The sequence below is a fragment of the Rhinatrema bivittatum genome, unplaced genomic scaffold, assembly GCF_901001135.1.
Source record: "Rhinatrema bivittatum unplaced genomic scaffold, aRhiBiv1.1, whole genome shotgun sequence".
Classification (NCBI taxonomy): Eukaryota; Metazoa; Chordata; class Amphibia; order Gymnophiona; family Rhinatrematidae; genus Rhinatrema; species Rhinatrema bivittatum.
In genome coordinates, this window is record NW_021820947.1 from 22,597 (window position 1) to 46,878 (window position 24,282).

Below are 24,282 nucleotides of genomic sequence, written 5' to 3' on the forward strand. Positions count from 1 at the left end.
TGTGCTTCATCTCCACCATCACCCTGCACATTGTGAGACAGACACACACACACACTGAGGCAAAGTGCAAGAAATGTGCAGGCCTCATCAGGAGCAGGAGGAGCGAGCCAGGCCTCTGTGCTTCATCTCCACCATCACCCTGTACATTGTGAGACAGACACACATACACTGAGGCAAAGTGCAAGAAATGTGCAGGCCTCATCAGGAGCAGGGGGAGCGAGCCAGGCCTCTGTGCTTCTTCTCCACCATCACCCTGTACATTGTGAGACAGACACACATACACTGAGGCAAAGTGCAGGAAATGTGCAGGCCTTATCAGGAGCAGGAGGAGCGAGCCAGGCCACTGTGCTTCTTCTCCACCATCACCCTGTACATTGTGAGACAGACACACATACACACTGAGGCAAAGTGCAGGAAATGTGCAGGCCTTATCAGGAGCAGGAGGAGCGAGCCAGGCCTCTGTGCTTCTTCTCCACCATCACCCTGCACATTGTGAGACAGACACACACACACACTGAGGCAAAGTGCAGGAAATGTGCAGGCCTCATCAGGAGCAGGAGGAGCGAGCCAGGCCACTGTGCTTCTTCTCCACCATCACCCTGTACATTGTGAGACAGACACACATACACTGAGGCAAAGTGCAAGAAATGTGCAGGCCTCATCAGGAGCAGGGGGAGCGAGCCAGGCCTCTGTGCTTCTTCTCCACCATCACCCTGTACATTGTGAGACAGACACACATACACTGAGGCAAAGTGCAGGAAATGTGCAGGCCTTATCAGGAGCAGGAGGAGCGAGCCAGGCCTCTGTGCTTCTTCTCCACCATCACCCTGCACATTGTGAGACAGACACACACACACACTGAGGCAAAGTGCAGGAAATGTGCAGGCCTTATCAGGAGCAGGAGGAGCGAGCCAGGCCTCTGTGCTTCATCTCCACCATCACCCTGTACATTGTGAGACAGACACACACACACACACTGAGGCAAAGTGCAGGAAATGTGCAGGCCTTATCAGGAGCAGGAGGAGCGAGCCAGGCCACTGTGCTTCTTCTCCACCATCACCCTGTACATTGTGAGACAGACACACACATACACTGAGGCAAAGTGCAAGAAATGTGCAGGCCTCATCAGGAGCAGGGGGAGCGAGCCAGGCCTCTGTGCTTCTTCTCCACCATCACCCCGTACATTGTGAGACAGACACACACACACACACTGAGGCAAAGTGCAGGAAATGTGCAGGCCTCATCAGGAGCAGGAGGAGCGAGCCAGGCCTCTGTGCTTCTTCTCCACCATCACCCTGTACATTGTGAGACAGACACACACACACACTGAGGCAAAGTGCAGGAAATGTGCAGGCCTCATCAGGAGCAGGAGGAGCGAGCCAGGCCTCTGTGCTTCTTCTCCACCATCACCCTGCACATTGTGAGACAGACACACATACACTGAGGCAAAGTGCAAGAAATGTGCAGGCCTTATCAGGAGCAGGAGGAGCGAGCCAGGCCACTGTGCTTCTTCTCCACCATCACCCTGTACATTGTGAGACACACACACATACACTGAGGCAAAGTGCAGGAAATGTGCAGGCTTTATCAGGAGCAGGAGGAGCGAGCCAGGCCACTGTGCTTCTTCTCCACCATCACCCTGTACACTGTGAGACAGACACACATACACTGAGGCAAAGTGCAGGAAATGTGCAGGCCTCATCAGGAGCAGAAGGAGCGAGCCAGGCCTCTGTGCTTCTTCTCCACCATCACCCTGTACATTGTGAGACAGACACACACACACTGAGGCAAAGTGCAAGAAATGTGCAGGCCTTATCAGGAGCAGGAGGAGCGAGCCAGGCCACTGTGCTTCTTCTCCACCATCACCCTGTACATTGTGAGACACACACACATACACTGAGGCAAAGTGCAGGAAATGTGCAGGCTTTATCAGGAGCAGGAGGAGCGAGCCAGGCCACTGTGCTTCTTCTCCACCATCACCCTGCACATTGTGAGACAGACACACATACACTGAGGCAAAGTGCAGGAAATGTGCAGGCCTCATCAGGAGCAGGAGGAGCGAGCCAGGCCTCTGTGCTTCATCTCCACCATCACCCTGCACATTGTGAGACAGACACACACACACTGAGGCAAAGTGCAGGAAATGTGCAGGCCTTATCAGGAGCAGGAGGAGCGAGCCAGGCCTCTGTGCTTCTTCTCCACCATCACCCTGTACATTGTGAGACAGACACACACACACTGAGGCAAAGTGCAGGAAATGTGCAGGCCTCATCAGGAGCAGGAGGAGCGAGCCAGGCCTCTGTGCTTCTTCTCCACCATCACCCTGTACATTGTGAGACAGACACACACACACTGAGGCAAAGTGCAGGAAATGTGCAGGCCTTATCAGGAGCAGGAGGAGCGAGCCAGGCCTCTGTGCTTCTTCTCCACCATCACCCTGTACATTGTGAGACAGACACACACACACTGAGGCAAAGTGCAGGAAATGTGCAGGCCTTATCAGGAGCAGGAGGAGCGAGCCAGGCCTCTGTGCTTCATCTCCACCATCACCCTGTACATTGTGAGACAGACACACATACACTGAGGCAAAGTGCAGGAAATGTGCAGGCCTTATCAGGAGCAGGAGGAGCGAGCCAGGCCACTGTGCTTCTTCTCCACCATCACCCTGCACATTGTGAGACAGACACACACACACACTGAGGCAAAGTGCAGGAAATGTGCAGGCTTTATCAGGAGCAGGAGGAGCGAGCCAGGCCACTGTGCTTCTTCTCCACCATCACCCTGCACATTGTGAGACAGACACACATACACTGAGGCAAAGTGCAAGAAATGTGCAGACTTTATCAGGAGCAGGAGGAGCGAGCCAGGCCACTGTGCTTCTTCTCCACCATCACCCTGTACATTGTGAGACAGACACACACACACACTGAGGCAAAGTGCAGGAAATGTGAAGGCCTCATCAGGAGCAGGAGGAGCGAGCCAGGCCACTGTGCTTCATCTCCACCATCACCCTGCACATTGTGAGACAGACACACATACACTGAGGCAAAGTGCAGGAAATGTGCAGGCCTCATCAGGAGCAGGAGGAGCGAGCCAGGCCACTGTGCTTCATCTCCACCATCACCCTGCACATTGTGAGACAGACACACATACACTGAGGCAAAGTGCAGGAAATGTGCAGGCCTCATCAGGAGCAGGAGGAGCGAGCCAGGCCTCTGTGCTTCATCTCCACCATCACCCTGTACATTGTGAGACAGACACACACATACACTGAGGCAAAGTGCAGGAAATGTGCAGGCCTCATCAGGAGCAGGAGGAGCGAGCCAGGCCTCTGTGCTTCATCTCCACCATCACCCTGCACATTGTGAGACAGACACACACACACTGAGGCAAAGTGCAGGAAATGTGCAGGCCTTATCAGGAGCAGGAGGAGCGAGCCAGGCCTCTGTGCTTCTTCTCCACCATCACCCTGTACATTGTGAGACAGACACACACACACTGAGGCAAAGTGCAGGAAATGTGCAGGCCTTATCAGGAGCAGGAGGAGCGAGCCAGGCCTCTGTGCTTCTTCTCCACCATCACCCTGCAAATTGTGAGACAGACACACACATACACTGAGGCAAAGTGCAAGAAATGTGCAGGCCTCATCAGGAGCAGGAGGAGCGAGCCAGGCCACTGTGCTTCTTCTCCACCATCACCCTGCACATTGTGAGACAGACACACATACACTGAGGCAAAGTGCAGGAAATGTGCAGGCCTCATCAGGAGCAGGAGGAGCGAGCCAGGCCTCTGTGCTTCTTCTCCACCATCACCCTGCACATTGTGAGACAGACACACACACACACTGAGGCAAAGTGCAAGAAATGTGCAGGCCTCATCAGGAGCAGGAGGAGCGAGCCAGGCCACTGTGCTTCATCTCCACCATCACCCTGTACATTGTGAGACAGACACACATACACACTGAGGCAAAGTGCAAGAAATGTGCAGGCCTTATCAGGAGCAGGAGGAGCGAGCCAGGCCACTGTGCTTCTTCTCCACCATCACCCTGCACATTGTGAGACAGACACACATACACTGAGGCAAAGTGCAGGAAATGTGCAGGCCTTATCAGGAGCAGGAGGAGCGAGCCAGGCCACTGTGCTTCTTCTCCACCATCACCCTGTACATTGTGAGACAGACACACACATACACTGAGGCAAAGTGCAGGAAATGTGCAGGCTTTATCAGGAGCAGGAGGAGCGAGCCAGGCCACTGTGCTTCTTCTCCACCATTGAAGGAGTTCAACTTCGTGAACATCTGAAGAATGAAATAACTGAAAATCTCTCGACTAACTAGGCCAGCAGTGAAACGCACGGCCATTTTGGATGTACTAACATTTGCAACGCAAACGGCACATAATGCGTAGTGACGCAGTTACGCACTAACATTTAGTGTAACGTGACTCCATTTTGGAATAATGATTTGTATTGTATTAATACGATTGCCGCTATAAAATGTCTAACACGTCAATTAAATGACGAAACAATAGTCTGATCATAAGCTACACCTACTAGAGGACCACGCTAGCAAATGCTTGTTCAGCAGTTTGTAAATTGTTTGTTCAGCAAAAAGTAAAACGCATGTGCAACAGATAAGAACTGTAAAGTGTATAAAAGTTTGCTCCTAAGGGGGCGTGGCATGCAGTTGTACTAAGCCCTTGTCTTAGCTGCATCTTGCTGGCAATAAAAGTCTATCTTTACGGATCAGTTGTCTGGGCCTCCTTACTGACTAAAAAGAGACGGTTACATTTGGCGAGCCAGCCAGGAGGTACCGGGGACGCTATTTTAGCCCCCCAGTGGGTCCGGTGGTTTGGTGGCGGAGCGATCCCCCAGACTTACCTGGTGAGTGGCCACCGCTGAGTTCAGCGATCAGGTTTCTGAGGGGACCGTTCCACAGAAATTCTTCTGAGACCTCTGGGCTTGTGATCCGGGAAGAAGGCTTTCGTGACGATCGGAAGACCCCTGCAGGCGAGTATTATGGGAACAGTAGAAGAAGTGAAGAATAGATAAAGAATAGCCGGTCCATCCCCGAGCGGACCGAGGGGGCTTTGATCACACCCCGCGCAGTGTTTCAGTAGGAATTCTGTTCCGAAGGCCACGCACATAAGAGGAAAAATTATAAGTAGAGTGTACAATAGCGGGAATAGGTTTCTTGTTGTGTGAAAGAGAGTGAAAGGCCTCGCAGTTCTAGACCGGGCGACCGCGTTCTAGTCGAGGCGATTGTGACCCTTTTGTGTCTGACGGGTACGGACCCCTTACCTATCCGTCTTCCCTTCCCTCCTTTGTCTGTGATTCTATCCTAATGGGGGAGGGGGCTATTCAACTCCGCTAAAAGCCATGATGAAGCACTATAGTGAAGTGTTTGATAGACGTAAATGTACGAAACCCGGAATGATTCAACGATGCGCCCATAGGTGGCCTAGTTTGTGTGTAAATTGGCCCCCGAAGGGAACTTTCGATTTCTCAACGGCCATGAGGGTCCAGAAAATCGTTACCCAAGAAGGGAATCCGGGTTACCCTGAGGATATACCGTACATAACTGCTTGGATTGCAGTTATTGAAGATCCTCCATCATGGGCAAAAAAGTTAGTGGAGGGAGCCGCCCTCGTTATGGTGGCTCAGGTGCACAAAATGGGTGACCGGAAGTCCCCAAACCGGAAGAGAAGGGGAAAGGCGGCCATTATGGGAATCAAAGATCATGCGTCATCTGCGGCAGCCATATTTGTAGTGAAAGAGAATTCAGAGACTCAAGGAAAAAAAGTTAAACCCCTGCCGCCCGCAGTACCATCTGATGTGGAACATCTCTTGCCGCCACCATATGCCCCTAGTTGCCCTCAATTGTATACCGCGCCACCAGCCCCCTTAGTCCCCGCCTATGCACAAGCCGACCCTATAGCAGAACCGGCACCCGACGCACAGCTTGAAGCTGCGGCAGCAAAAGTTGAAGACGGCGGCGAGTCGTCTGTGGCAGGCGGTACTCGTAGTAAAACCCAAGCCGCAAGTTTGCACCTACCAATCAGGGAAACATCTACTGTAGTTCCCTTGGTCCCGACCGAAGAAAACGAGTATCGTACTACGCAAACAATAAAATTTTTACCTACATACCTTTCACATCCAGCGACCTCTTTAACTGGAAACAGCTTGGCCCCTCTTACGCTGAAAAACCAGATCAGATGATAGACTTTTTACGGGGAATTTTTGCAGCCCATAACCCCAACTGGGCTGACGTTCGGCATTTAGCCTCCATTCTTTTCACCACTGAGGAACGCCGACAAATACAATTAAATTTGGAAGAAGCAGCTCGGCTAGGAGCTGGATCAGATGGTAATCCTGACGAAGCCGTGAAAGAACAAGCCCCGGTTGTAGACCCCAACTGGGATTTTCAGACCGCAGCAGGGCGCGAGCGCATCGCTGCTTACCAAAGAGCGTTCCTTGAAGCTTTAAAAAAGGGAAAGAAGAAAGTTGTGAACATGGGAAAAATCCAAGACGTGGTGCAGAGAAAAGATGAGACCCCCGGAAACTTTTTGGAGCGATTGATGGATGCATATTGGCAGTATAGTCCATTTGACCCAGAGGACTCCAAAAATCAATCCATCATAGTAATGAGCTTCGTCGGGCAATCTTGTCCAGACATTCGCCGGAAGTTACAGAAATCAGAAGGATTTGAGGGAATGACTATCAGCCAATTAAAAGCCATGGCAGACAAAGTCTATGTAAACCGAGAACCGGACGGAGACAAAAAGGAGAAAAAAGAAAGTAGAAAGTTAAGAGAAAGTGTCAGTTTGTTAGCCGCAGCGCTGGAAGAAACTAATTTCGGGAATGCGTCCAGGCACTATCAAGGATATCCTGGACCCAGAGGAAGAGGTAGATCGCCCTCAAGAGGGCCGCCTAGAGGGAGAGCGAGTAGAGGAGGACTGTTTAAAGGTGGAAGAATGCCGTTAGGGGCCAATCAGTGTGCATTTTGTAGGCAAGAAGGACACTGGAAGTCTGAGTGCCCGGAGTCCCTGCAAGTAAAGCAGGAAGGATATAATCCGTCCAAAACAAAGGAAGCGGAATGGCAGATGGCCGTAGGTGAAACATCCGGCGAAGACAGTGAAGCATGACTAGACAAGGGAAATCTCCCCCTTGATCCTTTGGTGGAAATAAAAGTAGGGACTGAAACATTCAAAGGATTGCTGGACACAGGGGCTCAAAGATCTGTAATGACTACTGCTATCACCACGCCCACTTCAAAGAACATCTCTATAGTTGGAGCCTCTGGGAAGCCACTAACCGCTCCCTTTCTCCAGAAACGACAAGTTCGAGTAGGAGGACAATTAGTGTCCCATCAATTCCTTTATGTCCCAGGATGCCCAGTGCCACTCATAGGGAGAGACCTTCTTTGCAAATTAAGAGCCAATTTGCAATTCGAGTCTACTGGTGAAATTAAAGCATCGTTCGCTGATAATCCAGTCTCCCTCATTTGTCCCCTCCAAGAAGAATGGAGACTACATCTTCCCATAGTCGAACGAACCATCGAACATCGATATGAAAACAATACCCCCCTCAACGAAAAACGAAGACAACTGATGGATTGTGTACCCCAAGTATGGTCCGAACAGAACCCGGGAGGAATAGCTATCGACGCTACCCCCATATGGATAGAGATGAAACAGAATGCACAGGTGATCAATCAACCTCAATACCCCATTCCATATATGGCCAGGCAAGGAATTCAGATACATCTGCAGAGACTGTATGATTTGGGCATTCTCCGGTGAATCCGATCTGCTTGGAACACCCCTTTGTTGCCTGTAAAGAAACCTGGTTCAACTGATTACCGACCAGTACAAGATTTACGAAGGGTAAATAATCAAGTAGCAGATCTAGTAGCCCTCGTACCAAATCCATATTCAATCTTGGCTCAAGTCTCTCCTGTGTCAAAGTGGTACAGTGTCATCGATCTCAAGGATGCTTTCTTCTCCGTTCCGGTGGCTGAGGAGTGTCAAAAGATCTTTGCCTTCACATGGGAAAATGCACACACTGGAATAAAGCAACAGTACACATGGACTCGCTTGCCTCAAGGGTTCAAGCACTCACCTACGTTGTTTGGTGAGCAACTGGCAAAAGACTTGAAGACGTATCAAGTTATGTATGGGCCAGTAATACAGTATGTGGACGACCTTCTGTTGTTTCGAGAAACGTATCTTGAATGTGCAGTAGCCACCCTCCACTTGCTAAAGACTTTGTATTCAAAAGGATATCGTGCAAGCAGAAAGAAAGCGCAAATTTGTGAATTGGAAGTAGAGTATTTGGGCTTCCAAATCCGTGAAGGTACTCGTCGCCTCGGAATCTCTCGTACAAATTCAATAAGAGATCAACCTGTACCCACTTGTAAGAAGGAGCTCCGAGCGTTCCTCGGAGCCACAGGATACTGCAGACTGTGGATCGCCAACTATGCAATTATTGCTCAACCCCTATACGATAAGTTGCGGGGCAAGGAGGCAGAGTCTCAACCTTTCCAATGGGAAAGACACAAATTACAACGACTGGATCAACTGAAAGAAGCCTTGATTGAACCCCCCACACTAGGGTTACCAGATGTAATGAAACCCTTTCATCTATTCGTTGATGAGAAGAAAGGGATGGCCATTGGGGTATTGACTCAAACTCTAGGCTCTTGGGAACGACCTGTTGCATATCTGTCAAAAGGAATGGATAATGTTGCAAAAGGATGGCCAGGGTGTCTTCGAAGCATCGCAGCCGCATGCTTACTCATTCCAGAGGCAGTCAAATTAACCTTCGGACAAACTCTACAAGTAACAACTCCTCATACCATTCAAGGACTACTAGAAACTCATGGACCAAAATGGATGACTAACTCTCGTCTTGTAAAGTACCAAGCCCTACTATGTGAAACTCCCGAAATCCAAATACAAGACAGTAAAAACCTGAATCCTGCAACCTTATTGCCAGCCCCCAATCCAGTCAGCCATAATTGTGAAGAAGTTATGGCTACTGTACATTCCAGTCGACCTGATCTAAGAGATCAACCCTGGCAGGGAGCGTGGACTTTATTTACTGATGGAAGTAGCCAGGTTATTGATGGAGTTCGGTTTGCTGGTTATGCTGTCATTTCCGAAGACGACATCATCGAGGCTGAGCCTCTACCCCCAGGAACATCCGCACAAAAGGCTGAGCTGATCGCACTAACCAGAGCTTTGCAGTTGGCAGAAGGACAAACTGTAAATATCTATACTGACTCTAAATACGCCTTTCTTACCATTCAAGTACATGGAGCTCTATATAAGGAACGAGGATTTCTAACTGCTGAAGGAAAACAGTTAACTAACGCATCTGAAATATACAACTTGCTAGACGCTGTCTGGGCACCAAAAAAGGTAGCCGTCATGCATTGCAAGGCACATACAGGAAAGTCAGATCCCATTGCAAAGGGAAACCAATAGGCAGATAAAACAGCGAAAGAAGCGGCACGAGTGCCATCAATGCAAGCAGCTGCCAAGACTTGCCCACTCTTACAATTCCCAACTGAAAGTCCTGTTTATTCTGTCAACGAGAATGACTGGGCGCAGAACGAGCAGTTTCACCAACAGGACGGTTGGTGGGTTCTACAAGATGGTCAAATATGGATACCGGATGCAATTTCTTGGGCTATAGTTAAAGAAGCCCATGATCAAACCCACCTTGGTCGAGACTCGTTAATAAAACTATTGGAGAAAACATATTACATCAACAGAATTACTCAGCTAACAAAGCATGCGATTAATCAGTGCGTTATGTATGCAAAAAACAACCCTCGGAATGGACCTGGTGCACTCCTAGACGGTCTGGCTTAACACCTTATGAGATGATGTATGCCAGACCTCCACCTCTACCATCCTTTCCTGACTCTTTGCAAATACAAGGAGAAATGTCCCTCAGCAACCAACTCAAAGGACTACATGACACAGTAGTGGCCATCCGTAATTACACTTGTGAAACTGAACCGCTAGTCTTGCTAACACCCACTCATCCATTTCAAATTGGAAATTCTGTCTGGATGAAAGTATGGGATGAGTCTGATTTCCTCAAGCCACGATGGAAAGGGCCATATACTGTGCTATTAACCACACCTACGGCTGTAAAAGTCTCTGGATGTCCGTCATGGATCCACTGGACTCGACTCAAACCTGCTTCCACTCACTGGCAGGTCTCCAGGATAGGGGACCATAAATTAAGATTCTCCCAAGGCAGGCAGAAAGATATTCCTAAGTAAAAGTCTTAAGTAAACCACTGAAGAATAACTAACGTATCCATTTCTCTCCTTCTTTCAGAGACAATAATCCATGAAGCATTAAACTGTCTGCTCATAAGTCCTGAAGAATGCGGTATCACCCCGGCCTACGCCTCCAGATCTCTATTACCTCCTATTCTTTTTTCCAACTGTCAAAATATTTACAAGCCTTACTACTGATCTCATGCGCATCAACCACATCTCTTAAGCTGCCTCTGAGCAAGAATTGTACCGAATGCATCAAACTAATACGTAGTACAACTCAAGATGGATTTCAACTTGTCTCTACAATCATACATCAATCTCAACCTCCTCCTTCTTGTGCAACACAACCTGCCTGTGCATTAAATACTACCCAGGGATATCAATCCTTTCATCGATGTCTAGAGGGTAACAAAGTCATTTGTCATTCACCAACCACTCCCAAGTACTACAACATTACCCTCACCGCTGGGTTGCCAAAGAGCTATACCACCAGCATTGTACCAGAAGGAAAAGGAATCTTGTACTACATCAATTCAACTAAGATCCTCATAGGAGGAGGATCTAGCGTTACACTCACCTTCAATGCTTGTGAAGCAATTGATAGGCATCCCAACGCACTCCATTGTGGATCTCAATCCTGGAAAGATTCCTATGCATACAACCATAAATACCTTTGCCCCTACAATCGAGCAGCTAATCCATCTAGCTGGATGCCGTGTGCAGGGGACCTCTGTCTATCCGGATGGGCCTTGGTCTGCGACTACACTGGAGGAGGATATCATGGCTGCCACGGAATAGGCAGGCTTACTGAAGTAACTGGAAACATTGTGTCGTTGCAATGGCCAATCAGAGGCGAAGGATCTCCATGGCAGGATACTTGGGGATTCGGTATCGACGGAACTGGAAAAGACCCGATGACTTACATTACAATCACTCAGCGGAGAGACAAACCCCGTCCAATCATCCACCAAACCACTGTAGTTGGTTATCAATCATTCTTTGATAAAATATCCCACGTGACTGAGGAATTAAAGAAGCACACAATATCACATCAAGCAAAGAATATGTTTGTGAATTTGGCTGAAAATATAGCTCTCTCTTTGGAGGTCAAAAACTGTTTCGTTTGTGGAGGAACGAATGCCGGAGAGCAATGGCCATGGGAGGCCAAAGAAGTATTCCAATCTGATCTCAATATTCTGAATACTACTGTAACTTATACACGAAAAACCAATCCGTACGAATGGGCTCTCCAAACTGATGTCATTGGCCGACAATGTATATCCCGACAACATTCTAAATTATACAGCATACCCATTGGGAATTCCCCTTGCACAGGGGTCCTCACTGTCAACATGACCACTCATACCTGGTGGCAGACTGAGAACTCTACTATGCCTGCTCCCTTCTGGACTGAACCAACTCTCAATAAGACATGGACAACTGCTGGAGTACCCACTACTCCCTTCACCGCTCCTGATGGATATTATTTTGTATGTGGTTGAAGAGCTTATGAACTCTTGCCTACAAGTTGGTATGGAACTTGTTTCCTGGCAACGATTCGACCCAGTTTCTTTCTCTTACCAGTCTCAGCTGGGGAAACGTTAGGGGTCCCAGTCTATAGTCCAATGAAACCAAACAGACGTCGCAGAAGTAACAGTTACAATTGGAGACTGGAAGGACCAGGAATGGCCACCCGAGCGAATTGTGCAGTACTATGGACCTGCCACATGGGCAGAGGATGGTTCTTACGGATATAGAACCCCTATCTATATGCTAAACCGCATTATTCGTCTACAAGCAGTTTTGGAACTCCTAACCAATGACTCTGCCCTAGCTCTAAATATTCTAGCCAAGCAAAACACAAGAATTATTACAGCCGTTTATCAAAATCGGCTGGCCCTGGACTATCTCCTAGCTCAGGAAGGAGGTGTCTGTGGTAAATTTAACCTGTCTAATTGTTGTTTACAGATTGATGATAAGAGCAAAGTTATCGAGGACATTACCGATCGGATGGTACGCCTAGCCCATGTTCCTGTACAAACATGGACTGGAATTTTCGATTGGACGGCTTCCCTCCCCAACTGGCTTACATCGATTCCTGGGCTGAGAGAACTTTTCCTTCCTCTCGCATTCCTCATTATAACTTGTCTCTGCTTTCCTTTATGTCTCCCTCTTATTTTCAGGAATTTACGCTCAATGATTGAAAACATTGCTGATCGTAGAGCAGCTGCCCATGTTATGATGATGAACAAGTATGCTTCAGTTTCTACATTTCCCTCATCTGGTTCATCGGACTCCGACGATGATTCTGAAGATGAATACCTTGATACTAACCTATAATGCAACTTATTTCACTAACCAACCTGGGCCACTTTGTTAGCTAGGGTAAGCCGGGCTACAAAGGGGGGTGACACCAATAGGGTCCACCCGTCTCAAACCCGTGAAGAAACCAACAACCTGGCAACATCTTAGGGCGTGTCTGGAGTGCTGTGTGTATTAACTATCGTCTGTTTTTTTCAATTATTTCCCAGATACAAGTGATACATCTGCCTTCCATCGCAGTTGAAGTATCAAAGTGGGGAATGAAGGAGTTCAACTTCGTGAACATCTGAAGAATGAAATAACTTAAAATCTCTCGACTAACTAGGCCAGCAGTGAAACGCACGGCCATTTTGGATGTACTAACATTTGCAACGCAAACGGCACATAATGCGTAGTGACGCAGTTACGCACTAACATTTAGTGTAACGTGACTCCATTTTGGAATAATGATTTGTATTGTATTAATACGATCGCCGCTATAAAATGTCTAACACGTCAATTAAATGACGAAACAATAGTCTGATCATAAGCTACACCTACTAGAGGACCACGCTAGCAAATGCTTGTTCAGCAGTTTGTAAATTGTTTGTTCAGCAAAAAGTAAAACGCATGTGCAACAGATAAGAACTGTAAAGTGTATAAAAGTTTGCTCCTAAGGGGGCGTGGCATGCAGTTGTACTAAGCCCTTGTCTTAGCTGCATCTTCCTGGCAATAAAAGTCTATCTTTACGGATCAGTTGTCTGGGCCTCCTTACTGACTAAAAAGAGACGGTTACACCATCACCCTGTACATTATGAGACAGACACACACACACTGAGGCAAAGTGCAAGAAATGTGCAGGCCTTATCAGGAGCAGGAGGAGCGAGCCAGGCCACTGTGCTTCTTCTCCACCATCACCCTGCACATTGTGAGACAGACACACATACACTGAGGCAAAGTGCAGGAAATGTGCAGGCCTTATCAGGAGCAGGAGGAGCGAGCCAGGCCACTGTGCTTCTTCTCCACCATCACCCTGTACATTGTGAGACAGACACACATACACACTGAGGCAAAGTGCAGGAAATGTGCAGACTTTATCAGGAGCAGGAGGAGCGAGCCAGGCCACTGTGCTTCTTCTCCACCATCACCCTGCACATTGTGAGACAGACACACACACACTGAGGCAAAGTGCAGGAAATGTGCAGGCCTTATCAGGAGCAGGAGGAGCGAGCCAGGCCACTGTGCTTCTTCTCCACCATCACCCTGTACATTGTGAGACAGACACACACTGAGGCAAAGTGCAGGAAATGTCCAGGCTTTACAGCGTCTCATAGTTGATGATGTAGGGACGTAGAAAGTACCTATTGGCTGAGATACCATCTGAAGGTGAGTTTAAATACCGCCATGAGTAACAATATGGAGGATCAATCGTTGGGAAACGCTGACCGCATCGGGTGACAGCACAGAAGTATGGAGTGTATGTATAACAAGCAATAGATATAAATTTCAAGTGCAAGTTTTGCGATATCTAACTGTTTTATTTTATTTTAGAAAAAAGTTGAAATTGCCCCTGATTAAGCAATAAAGAAACACGAGCAGTGTCGGCCATATGATCACTCCTTCAGCGTTTTTGTCACTCAATACAAAAGATAAGTCGCATTCACATTATCAAATTTAAAAAAAATACAACCAAGACCGATGATTAAAAAATAGAACCACCACAATAAGAACATAAGAAAATGCCATACTGGGTCAGACCAAGGGTCCATCAAGCCCAGCATTCTGTTTCCAACAGTGGCCAATCCAGGCCATAAGAACCTGGCAAGTACCCAAAAACTAAGTCTATTCCATGTAACCATTGCTAATGGCAGTGGCTATTCTCTAAGTGAACTTAATAGCAGGTAATGGACTTCTCCTCCAAGAACTTATCCAATCCTTTTTTAAACACAGCTATACTAACTGCACGAACCACATTCTCTGGCAACAAATTCCAGAGTTTAATTGTGCGTTGAGTAAAAAAGAACTTTCTCCGATTAGTTTTAAATGTGCCCCATGCTAACTTCATGGAGTGTCCCCTAGTCTTTCTACTATCCGAAAGAGTAAATAATCAATTCACATCTACCCGTTCTAGACCTCTCATGATTTTAAACACCTCTATCATATCCCCCCTCAGTCGTCTCTTCTCCAAGCTGAAAAGTCCTAACCTCTTTAGTCTTTCCTCATAGGGGAGTTGTTCCATTCCCCTTATCATTTTGGTAGCCCTTCTCTGTACCTTCTCCATCGCAATTATATCTTTTTTGAGATGCGGCGACCAGAATTGTACACAGTATTCAAGGTGCGGTCTCACCATGGAGCGATACAGAGGATTTATGACATTTTCCGTTTTATTCACCATTCCTTTTCTAATAATTCCCAACATTCTGTTTGCTTTTTTGACTGCCGCAGCACACTGAACCGACGATTTCAATGTGTTATCCACTATGACACCTAGATCTCTTTCTTGGGTTGTAGCACCTAATATGGAACCCAACATCGTGTAATTATAGCACGGGTTATTTTTCCCTATATGCATCACCTTGCACTTATCCACATTAAATTTCATCTGCCATTTGGATGCCCAATTTTCCAGTCTCACAAGGTCTTCCTGCAATTTATCACAATCTGCTTGTGATTTAACTACTCTGAACAATTTTGTGTCATCTGCAAATTTGATTATCTCTCTCGTCGTATTTCTTTCCAGATCATTTATAAATATATTGAACAGTAAGGGTCCCAATACAGATCCCTGAGGCACTCCACTGTCCACTCCCTTCCACTGAGAAAATTGCCCATTTAATCCTACTCTCTGTTTCCTGTCTTTTAGCCAGTTTGCAATCCACGAAAGGACATCGCCACCTATCCCATGACTTTTTACTTTTCCTAGAAGCCTCTCATGAGGAACTTTGTCAAACGCCTTCTGAAAATCCAAGTATACTATATCTACTGGTTCACCTTTATCCACATGTTTATTAACTCCTTCAAAAAAGTGAAGCAGATTTGTGAGGCAAGACTTGCCCTGGGTAAAGCCATGCTGACTTTGTTCCATTAAACCATGTCTTTCTATATGTTCTGTGATTTTGATGTTTAGAACACTTTCCACTATTTTTCCTGGCACTGAAGTCAGGCTAACCGGTCTGTAGTTTCCCGGATCGCCCCTGGAGCCCTTTTTAAATATTGGGGTTACATTTGCTATCCTCCAGTCTTCAGGTACAATGGATGATTTTAATGATAAGTTACAAATTTTTACTAATAGGTCTGAAATTTCATTTTTTAGTTCCTTCAGAACTCTGGGGTGTATACCATCCGGTCCAGGTGATTTATTACTCTTCAGTTTGTCAATCAGGCCTACCACATCTTCTAGGTTCACCGTGATTTGATTCAGTCCATCTGAATCGTTACCCATGAAAACCTTCTCCATTACGGGTACCTCCCCAACATCCTCTTCAGTAAACACCGAAGCAAAGAAATCATTTAATCTTTCCGCGATGGCCTTATCTTCTCTAAGCGCCCCTTTAACCCCTCGATCATCTAACCGTCCAACTGACTCCTTCACAGGCTTTCTGCTTCGGATATATTTAAAAAAGTTTTTACTGTGAGTTTTTGCCTCTACAGCCAACTTCTTTTCAAATTCTCTCTTAGCCTGTCTTATCAATGTCTTACATTTAACTTGCCAATGTTTATGCTTTATCCTATTTTCTTCTGTTGGATCCTTCTTCCAATTTTTGAATATATACAATGTGGTAATTCCTCAGTGAGAGTAATTGTATGTTTTTAAAAAAAACTCTCATACACAATATATGAGGTCAGGTTGTATATAACAAATGAATTTAGTCCCAATCTAGTTGGAAAAATGTTGTGTGTTACAGGCTTTATCAGAAGCAGGAAGGTGGACCATGCCAGGCCACTGTGTTTCAGCTAATTCTCACAGCGGGATCACTTTATTACTCAGTCCTAAAGGAGGAAAGGCCTGAAAACCTAGCAAATTTAATAAACTCATTACCAATTTCAGTAAATACACGGAACAACACACTCTCGTAAGCACAATAAACTGAGCCTGTGCTTATCCTTCAACAAGCAACACTCATGATTAGAGGAAAGCAAGAAACCTCTGAGCGGAAAGGTGGGTGATAAGAAAAAGAAGATAAATAGAATATTTGCTTAGTTTTGTTGTATTTCAGTGAGTCTTATTAATTTATTATGTTTTAGTTTGTTATGCAATCTGTGGTTAATAGTGAAGGTATTTTTCAAAAGGATTAACATGCGTAAATCTGCTTTTGCAAATTGATACTTTTATGTGCATAGCGCCTCTGAAAATTGACTGGGAGGTCCATATTCAAAAGCATTACCTGGCTAACCCAAACGTTAGCCGGCTAATGAGTTAGGCAGCTAGGGGTCAATATTCAGAGCTGGCCGGTTAAGTATCTTAGCCAGTTAGAACTTATGCGGCTAAGTTACGCCGTATATTCAGTGTATAGCTGAGCGCCCAGCTGGATGATTCTAACCGGTTAAGGTCAGGCCCGCTCTGTGGCACATCAGTTAACCACATAAGTTGTACGGCTCACTCGCTCCACCCCAATCCACCCACAATTTAAGCGGGTAACTTTTTAGCCATATAAGGGATCTATACAGCTAAGCAGGGGCCACTGAAAGTGGGCGCATAGTCAGTGCCCGCTATTTAGCTGCAAGTTATCCTGTGATAGTTAAGGGTCTTCCTAGCTCGTGCTCCTTTATCTTGTGATGGTTGAGGATCTTCCTAGCTCGTGCTCCTTTATCCTGTGATGGTTGAGGGTCTTCCTAGTTCGTGCTCCTTTATCCTGTGATAGTTAAGGGTCTTCCTAGCTCGTGCTCCTTTATTCTGTGATAGTTAAGGGTCTTCCTAGCTCGTGCTCCTTTATCCTGTGATGGTTAAGGGTCTTCCTAGCTCGTGCTCCTTTATCCTGTGATGGTTAAGGGTCTTCCTAGTTCGTGCTCCTTTATCCTGTGATGGTTAAGGGTCTTCCTAGCTCGTGCTCCTTTATTCTGTGATGGTTAAGGGTCTTCCTAGCTCGTGCTCCTTTATTCTGTGATGGTTAAGGGTCTTCCTAGCTCGTGCTCCTTTATTCTGTGATAGTTAAGAGTCTTCCTAGCTCGTGCTCCTTTATTCTGTGATAGTTAAGGATCTTCCTAGCTCGTGCTCCTTTATTCTGTGATAGTTAAGGATCTTCCTAGCTCGTGCTCCTTTATCCTGTGATAGTTAAGGATCTTCCTAGCTCGTGCTCCTTTATTCTGTGATAGTTAAGGGTCTTCCTAGCTCGTGCTCCTTTATTCTGTGATAGTTAAGGATCTTCAGTTTCAGGGTAGGGGTTCTGTTTTCCAGCACGAGACAGGTGATGTAATATTTGCACTGCTGCTTTTCACAGCTCGAGTTGTTTCTGTTTGAATCCTGGCAGTTAGTGCTGTTAGGGTACAGCAGGTTTGCTCTGTGGCTTCCGAGGGTTTCTTTTGCAGGACTTTGTGTTACTTCACAAGATGTCTGGCAGTGGAGGGATGCTGTGTTATTACTGAGGTGACAACTGAATCTGTATATATTTTTTTTTATATGGTGAGCTGTAAGGGGTGATATCCCAGCTCTGCTTTGCACCCATTGTTGGATGGGGATAGTTGGAGGGTATTGAGGGGAGAAGAGTAGGAACTGGGGGGGATTGAAGAAGTGAAGATGGGAATTTGGGGCTGGGGAGAAAGGGAAATGGGCTGGGAGATAGGTGTAAGGAAAGGGGGGAACTGAAGGGTAGGTAGGAGTGAAAGAGGTGGTGGTAAAGAAGAGGTATCCCAGCTACCCCCTTATCTTCAGCTTAATTATCAAAATCTGGGAGGAGGGGGAGGGGTGTGGATGGAAAGGGATCATAGGCCCGTGTACCTCGCAATGCCTCTGCTGATATTACAATTTATTTAATTGCCTTGGGGGGGGGGGTTTGCATTATACATTTTATTGTGCCAGATCTCTTTGCTTGAATAGAGATGGTAAGTGGGCTGCTCCATTGCCAATTTTGCGCATTCGTATTTTTCACAATTTTCTGCTGATTTTGGCTACTGAACAGATGCTGCTGTTTTTCAAGCATATCTTATTCCACTTCTGATCTACATTATAGCATTATAGCATACCTTTTATGGCTTCAGCAGAGTTACTGATACAATACATGTATTTCTTGGTTGACGATCTCATATGTTTTACTTATTGTTTTTGTTCATGGTTATTCTGCAACTTGCAGTACAATAGGAACTCACTGGAGGTCCTGGGCGGCCTGGTGAACCTGGACGACCATCCCTGCCGGGAGCTCCTGGAATACCTGAGGGCCCTCCAGATCCTGGTTCACCAGGATCTCCACGGCTTCCTCTATCTGATGAAAAAAACGGATCTCCTTTCTCGCCCTTCAAGCCTGGAGGAGCTGCTTGCCCAGGAAAACCCTGGAAGAGACACAAAGATATTAAAATAATTAAGAAGGGAGCACCGGGTTCTCCGTGCTGTCATGAATAGGGGAGAGAAACAAAATTCACCACCAGAGATAATTCTAAGCAAACTCATCTATGTCCAACTCAGTAAACTGCTTTGCATCAACGAACTATACGCATTTTTTAAAGGTCTAATCCTCCTATTTTGGTCATGGTCTTAACATAATCATGTCCCCAGTAGGGTTGAGTAGCAAGACGTTAACTTCCACCCCTCCCTACCCCCACCATCCGTCACTCGATATTCTACAAGTTCTCAATCTCAGCCAAAAGACCAAGAAAGGACCATCCTCATAGCTGAGACCTAACACTTGGATCTGAGAACACCGTATCGAATAAGAATGTACATAACAAGTCACTCGAGGTTTGTTCAATGATAAACTATACTACCTGTAAACCGGGAACCTTTTTTAATTCCAAACAAATATAAAAAAAGCCATAATCTATGACACAACGAGGAAATGCTAGAGCTAGCTTTCGTGCTAATATTCAGGTGCATGTGTATACACCTCTACGATGGGGTTGTTTTATAACTCACAATGAGTTCGCTCTGGAAAGACTGCATAATGAAACCCAAAGTGGTTCACCTTCAAAATCCTTAGACACTCATCTCGTAATGTTTTGGGGTCTCGTCACGAGCCAGGCATCTCATCTTAGCAATGTACAGACAGACATTATGGGGGTAATTATATAACAGCCCACCTAAATTAGACAGCAAATACGTACATACGTCACAACAATTTTCAAAGCATAGCCTATAATTTTCACCTGTAATCTTCTTAGTAGCAACGAGAATCCTTCTCCAACTGTTCCTCTTAGCGCATGACAGGCTTTCAAGTGAAAAAGAACGGGGCTCTTCCATCCCTGGTACAAGCACAGTTCCCAGGTCAAGAGCAGAAGAGCTTACCCTGACTTACCAGAGTTCCTGGTGGCCCCTGAGCTCCTGTGGCGCCTGGGTCCCCTCGCAAGCCTTTAAAGCCAGGGAGCCCGTCCCGGCCTGGGACCCCAGGAGGACCGGGCCTGCCTGGGGGACCTTGATCCGTGTCACCTCCATCACATGCACAGGCACCGGCTGCCCCTGCACAACACGGTCAACAGAAAGGAAAGAGGTCAACGCCTTGTTAAAAGTAGAGGTGCTCCACAGCAGTCGTGGACTCAGAACTGGGAACAAACTTTGTGGACACCAACACAGTGCTTTGCTGTTGGATACTTACCATTCTCCTGAAAAGAAACAGGAATTCCAGATTTCACTTATTAAAATCATTCATTGAGCATCTTCAATATCAAATATTTCTTTATAAATCAGCAAAATCCCACACCAGCTGGCATCATATTTACAGGGCTACCAAAAAGCTTCAGGCAACTTTGGGACACAGCAGATGAAGACCAAGCGGCTCATCTAGTCCACCCCCTTCCTACTGCCGCAGGGCGTACCCTAGCAGGTGCTGGCTCCACTTTCATGCTCGTTGCCCGATGCAGCTGTACTGCCAGACTAAGCCCACTAGCAGAAGGGGAAGGGGAGGAGGAATACAAGCCAATGCTCTGAAAGGTGAATTTTAGAAACCCGGCGCGCGACAAAGTTGGGAGATACGTGCAGAAGTAGGGCTGGCGCACGCCACGCGGATTTCAAAAAGTGCGCGAGTACTCACGTATCTTCCGATACACGCTCACACTTTTTTTTTTTTTTTTTTTACACAAAAAGGGGGTGGGGCGTGGGCGTGGTTTGCACGGGGCGTGGTTTGCGCGGGGCGTGGGCGTGGTTTGCGCATAAGCGCGCCAGAGTCCCTAGCCGCGTGACTTTACTTCTGCTCTGGATGGCATGTAACCAATATAACAAAAATAAAAGCGAGGCAAGTCAGCGAGGTTTTAAGGTTTGGCACTAAAAGGGTAAACGGGAGGCTTATAAGCTGGGGAAGCTTAGGGAGTTCTATCCTTTAAATGGGTGAGAATTGGGAACTGACTGGGGAAACTGGTTGGCACACGTACGTACGTACCAAAATCCCCCCATATACGCGCGTACAGCCTGTTATATACCATGCGTGCATATATGCGTGCATGTTATAAAATGGCCGCATCGTTAGCGTGAGCCGGCATACGCGCGTACGTGTGAGCCTGCGCGGCCGATTAAAAGAGCAAACCCACAGTACCGGGTTCCAGAATTAGAGTAGCAGTCAGGCTACCCCCCTCCACCATGAGCTTTCTTACTACTACCTCTGCTATTCCAGGGATCTAGCGCCCTCCACATTCGGAAACTTCTCAAATGTCCACAAAACTACTGAAGGGAAACAGGTCCTGAGGTAATGTTGATGCATTTCAGCCTAAACATTCATTCTGTGCATTTACTGCCCCTCCTTATGATGTTAATACGCTCCCCAGTCCTCTCTTCAGGAAATCCCCCTTAGTTCAAGGCTGCACCAGAGCATTTCTTTCAATGGGAGGGCAAAAAAACGACAAAAAGTCAGGTTGCTTATTGTGAAACAAGAGCCTTAGAGGAAAAAAAAATGAGTTATTGCCTGGAAAATTCTCTGTGAAAAAACTGCCGCAGAAAAGACTCTGCAGTACTGGACTTGTGCAAAAAGCACTGAGGGACTTTGGCTCAATCCTTCCAGCTACTCTTTTGGTGAGAGATTCCCCCAGCCCTACTTCGTATTAGATTTCACCGGCACAGTTTATTCCTAGGGGAATATCAGGTGCAAGAAATAAAAGATGCCCCAACTGAAAACCATAAACGCAAATCCTCTTGCTGATATTTTACATCTTTTTGTTTTTGTTTTGGTTCAGTCATTGAATCTGGACACCTGAGCTCGGAGGCAGAAGAAGTTGGCCATTCTGCTCTGCTCGTCTACAGGGGAGACGACGACGAATGGGGAAAGCTTGCATGAAAGAAGAAGTCACCTTTAAAGCCCTTTGGTCCTAGAGCTCCAGGCGGTCCCCGTGGTCCAGGCTGCCCAGGTGGTCCAGGATCTCCTTCCCGTAAGCGCTGAGGTCTGAAGATGGGACCTAGAAAAGGGAGGGAAAAACCAATTACACCCGCGCCAGGAGAACCCAAGCAGCATTTCATTGCGCGCCGAGGTGAAGTTCATACACACAAGCATTGAGCAGAATGTGAAAGCTTTTTGACGATGACAGTATGGCGGCATCTACCTGGAGCAGGAAGCTGATCTGTAGCAGAGGTGAGCAGCAGAACTTCACAGCGCTAGCCAGAGCCTTCAGGGGATGAGAGGGAACCAGGACCCCTGGCTCTCAGACCTCTGGCTCTGCTGCGGGCTAAAGCTGATCAGGGATTACCCACCCCCCGCTCGCCCGGCTCAACCTGAGGGATGGCCCACGAAGGAACCTAACACCTCAGGTAGGGTCTTCTAACCTCTCTTCTTCTGTCCCTTTCTCTCTTCCTAGCTGCAGGTTTGCACCTCTACCATCTGCTGGAGACAGAGAAATACTGAGGGACTGCAGGTGGCATCTGTCCCTTCTTCCTTTACCATCTGCTGGAGACAGAGAAATACTGAGGGACTGCAGGTGGCATCTGTCCCTTCTTCCTTTACCGTCTGCTGGAGACAAATACTGAGGGACTGCAGGTGGCATCTGTCCCTTCCTTCCTTTACCGTCTGCTGGAGACAGACAAATACTGAGGGACTGCAGGTGGCATCTGTCCCTTCCTTCCTTTACCGTCTGCTGGAGACAGAGAAATACTGAGGGACTGCAGGTGGCATCTGTCCCTTCTTCCTTTACCGTCTGCTGGAGACAGAGAAATACTGAGGGACTGCAGGTGGCATCTGTCCCTTCTTCCTTTACCATCTGCTGGAGACAGAGAAATACTGAGGGACTGCAGGTGGCATCTGTCCCTTCCTTCCTTTACCGTCTGCTGGAGACAGAGAAATACTGAGGGACTGCAGGTGGCATCTGTCCCTTCCTTCCTTTACTGTCTGCTGGAGACAGAGAAATACTGAGGGACTGCAGGTGGCATCTGTCCCTTCTTCCTTTACCGTCTGCTGGAGACAGAGAAATACTGAGGGACTGCAGGTGGCATCTGTCCCTTCTTCCTTTAGCGTCTGCTGGAGACAGAGAAATACTGAGGGACTGCAGGTGGCATCTGTCCCTTCTTCCTTTACTGTCTGCTGGAGACAAAGAAATACTGAGGGACTGCAGGTGGCATCTGTCCCTTCTTCCTTTACCATCTGCTGGAGACAGAGAAATACTGAGGGACTGCAGGTGGCATCTGTCCCTTCTTCCTTTACCGTCTGCTGGAGACAGAGAAATACTGAGGGACTGCAGGTGGCATCTGTCCCTTCCTTCCTTTACCATCTGCTGGAGACAGAGAAATACTGAGGGACTGCAGGTGGCATCTGTCCCTTCTTCCTTTACCGTCTGCTGGAGACAGAGAAATACTGAGGGACTGCAGGTGGCATCTGTCCCTTCCTTCCTTTACCGTCTGCTGGAGACAGAGAAATACTGAGGGACTGCAGGTGGCATCTGTCCCTTCTTCCTTTACCGTCTGCTGGAGACAGAGAAATACTGAGGGACTGCAGGTGGCATCTGTCCCTTCTTCCTTTACCATCTGCTGGAGACAGAGAAATACTGAGGGACTGCAGGTGGCATCTGTCCCTACTTCCTTTACCGTCTGCTGGAGACAGAGAAATACTGAGGGACTGCAGGTGCCACTCTCAGATATGAGGCAGTGCCTCAAAGTTTTTAGTTCTCTGCCTTCGTCTGCTGGTAAGGATGCAGAACCCACTTGTCTGGACTGCTCTGGGGTACAAACAGGAAGTCGTGCTTAAAACTGCTACTGGAGAGTCCACCACTGCGTCATTAAATAACTGCTTCACAGAGGCACAGAGTATTTAGCATGTAACAAGTCTGCAACAGTCCTGAATTTTAGAAAATCATTAGACTGACAAAGTGGTGGAGTTTTTCTTGCCAGTATGTTTGCAACTCACAAAACAGGGTTTAATGTTAAAGAAAGCTCTAAATGAGATGACTCTTAGATTTCAATGCATTTGTGAAATGGGCATGAGGCAACAATATATTCACCTGTGGCAAGACTCTCAAATTATTTCTAAAGGCTAGAACGCCTCCATCTGACAATGTGGAAAGATTGAAAGGCATCCATACCAGTTACTCTACATTACTACGTGAATGACGGCAAACCCATTACAAACCAAA

At 47.0% G+C, this 24,282-nt stretch overlaps 1 protein-coding gene across 1 annotated transcript in view; it reads right to left on the minus strand.

Moving 5' to 3' along the window:
- The window catches only part of LOC115082321 (collagen alpha-6(IV) chain-like), a 103,121-nt gene that overhangs the window by 12,204 nt on the left and 66,635 nt on the right, over window positions 1-24,282 (minus strand). The window contains exons 17-19 of the mRNA XM_029586555.1: window positions 22,018-22,122; window positions 20,040-20,200; window positions 18,901-19,080 (exon numbers count right to left, since the gene is read on the minus strand). Coding sequence (XP_029442415.1) covers window positions 18,901-19,080; window positions 20,040-20,200; window positions 22,018-22,122 — 446 coding nt within the window. The remainder of the gene's footprint in view (window positions 1-18,900; window positions 19,081-20,039; window positions 20,201-22,017; window positions 22,123-24,282) is intronic.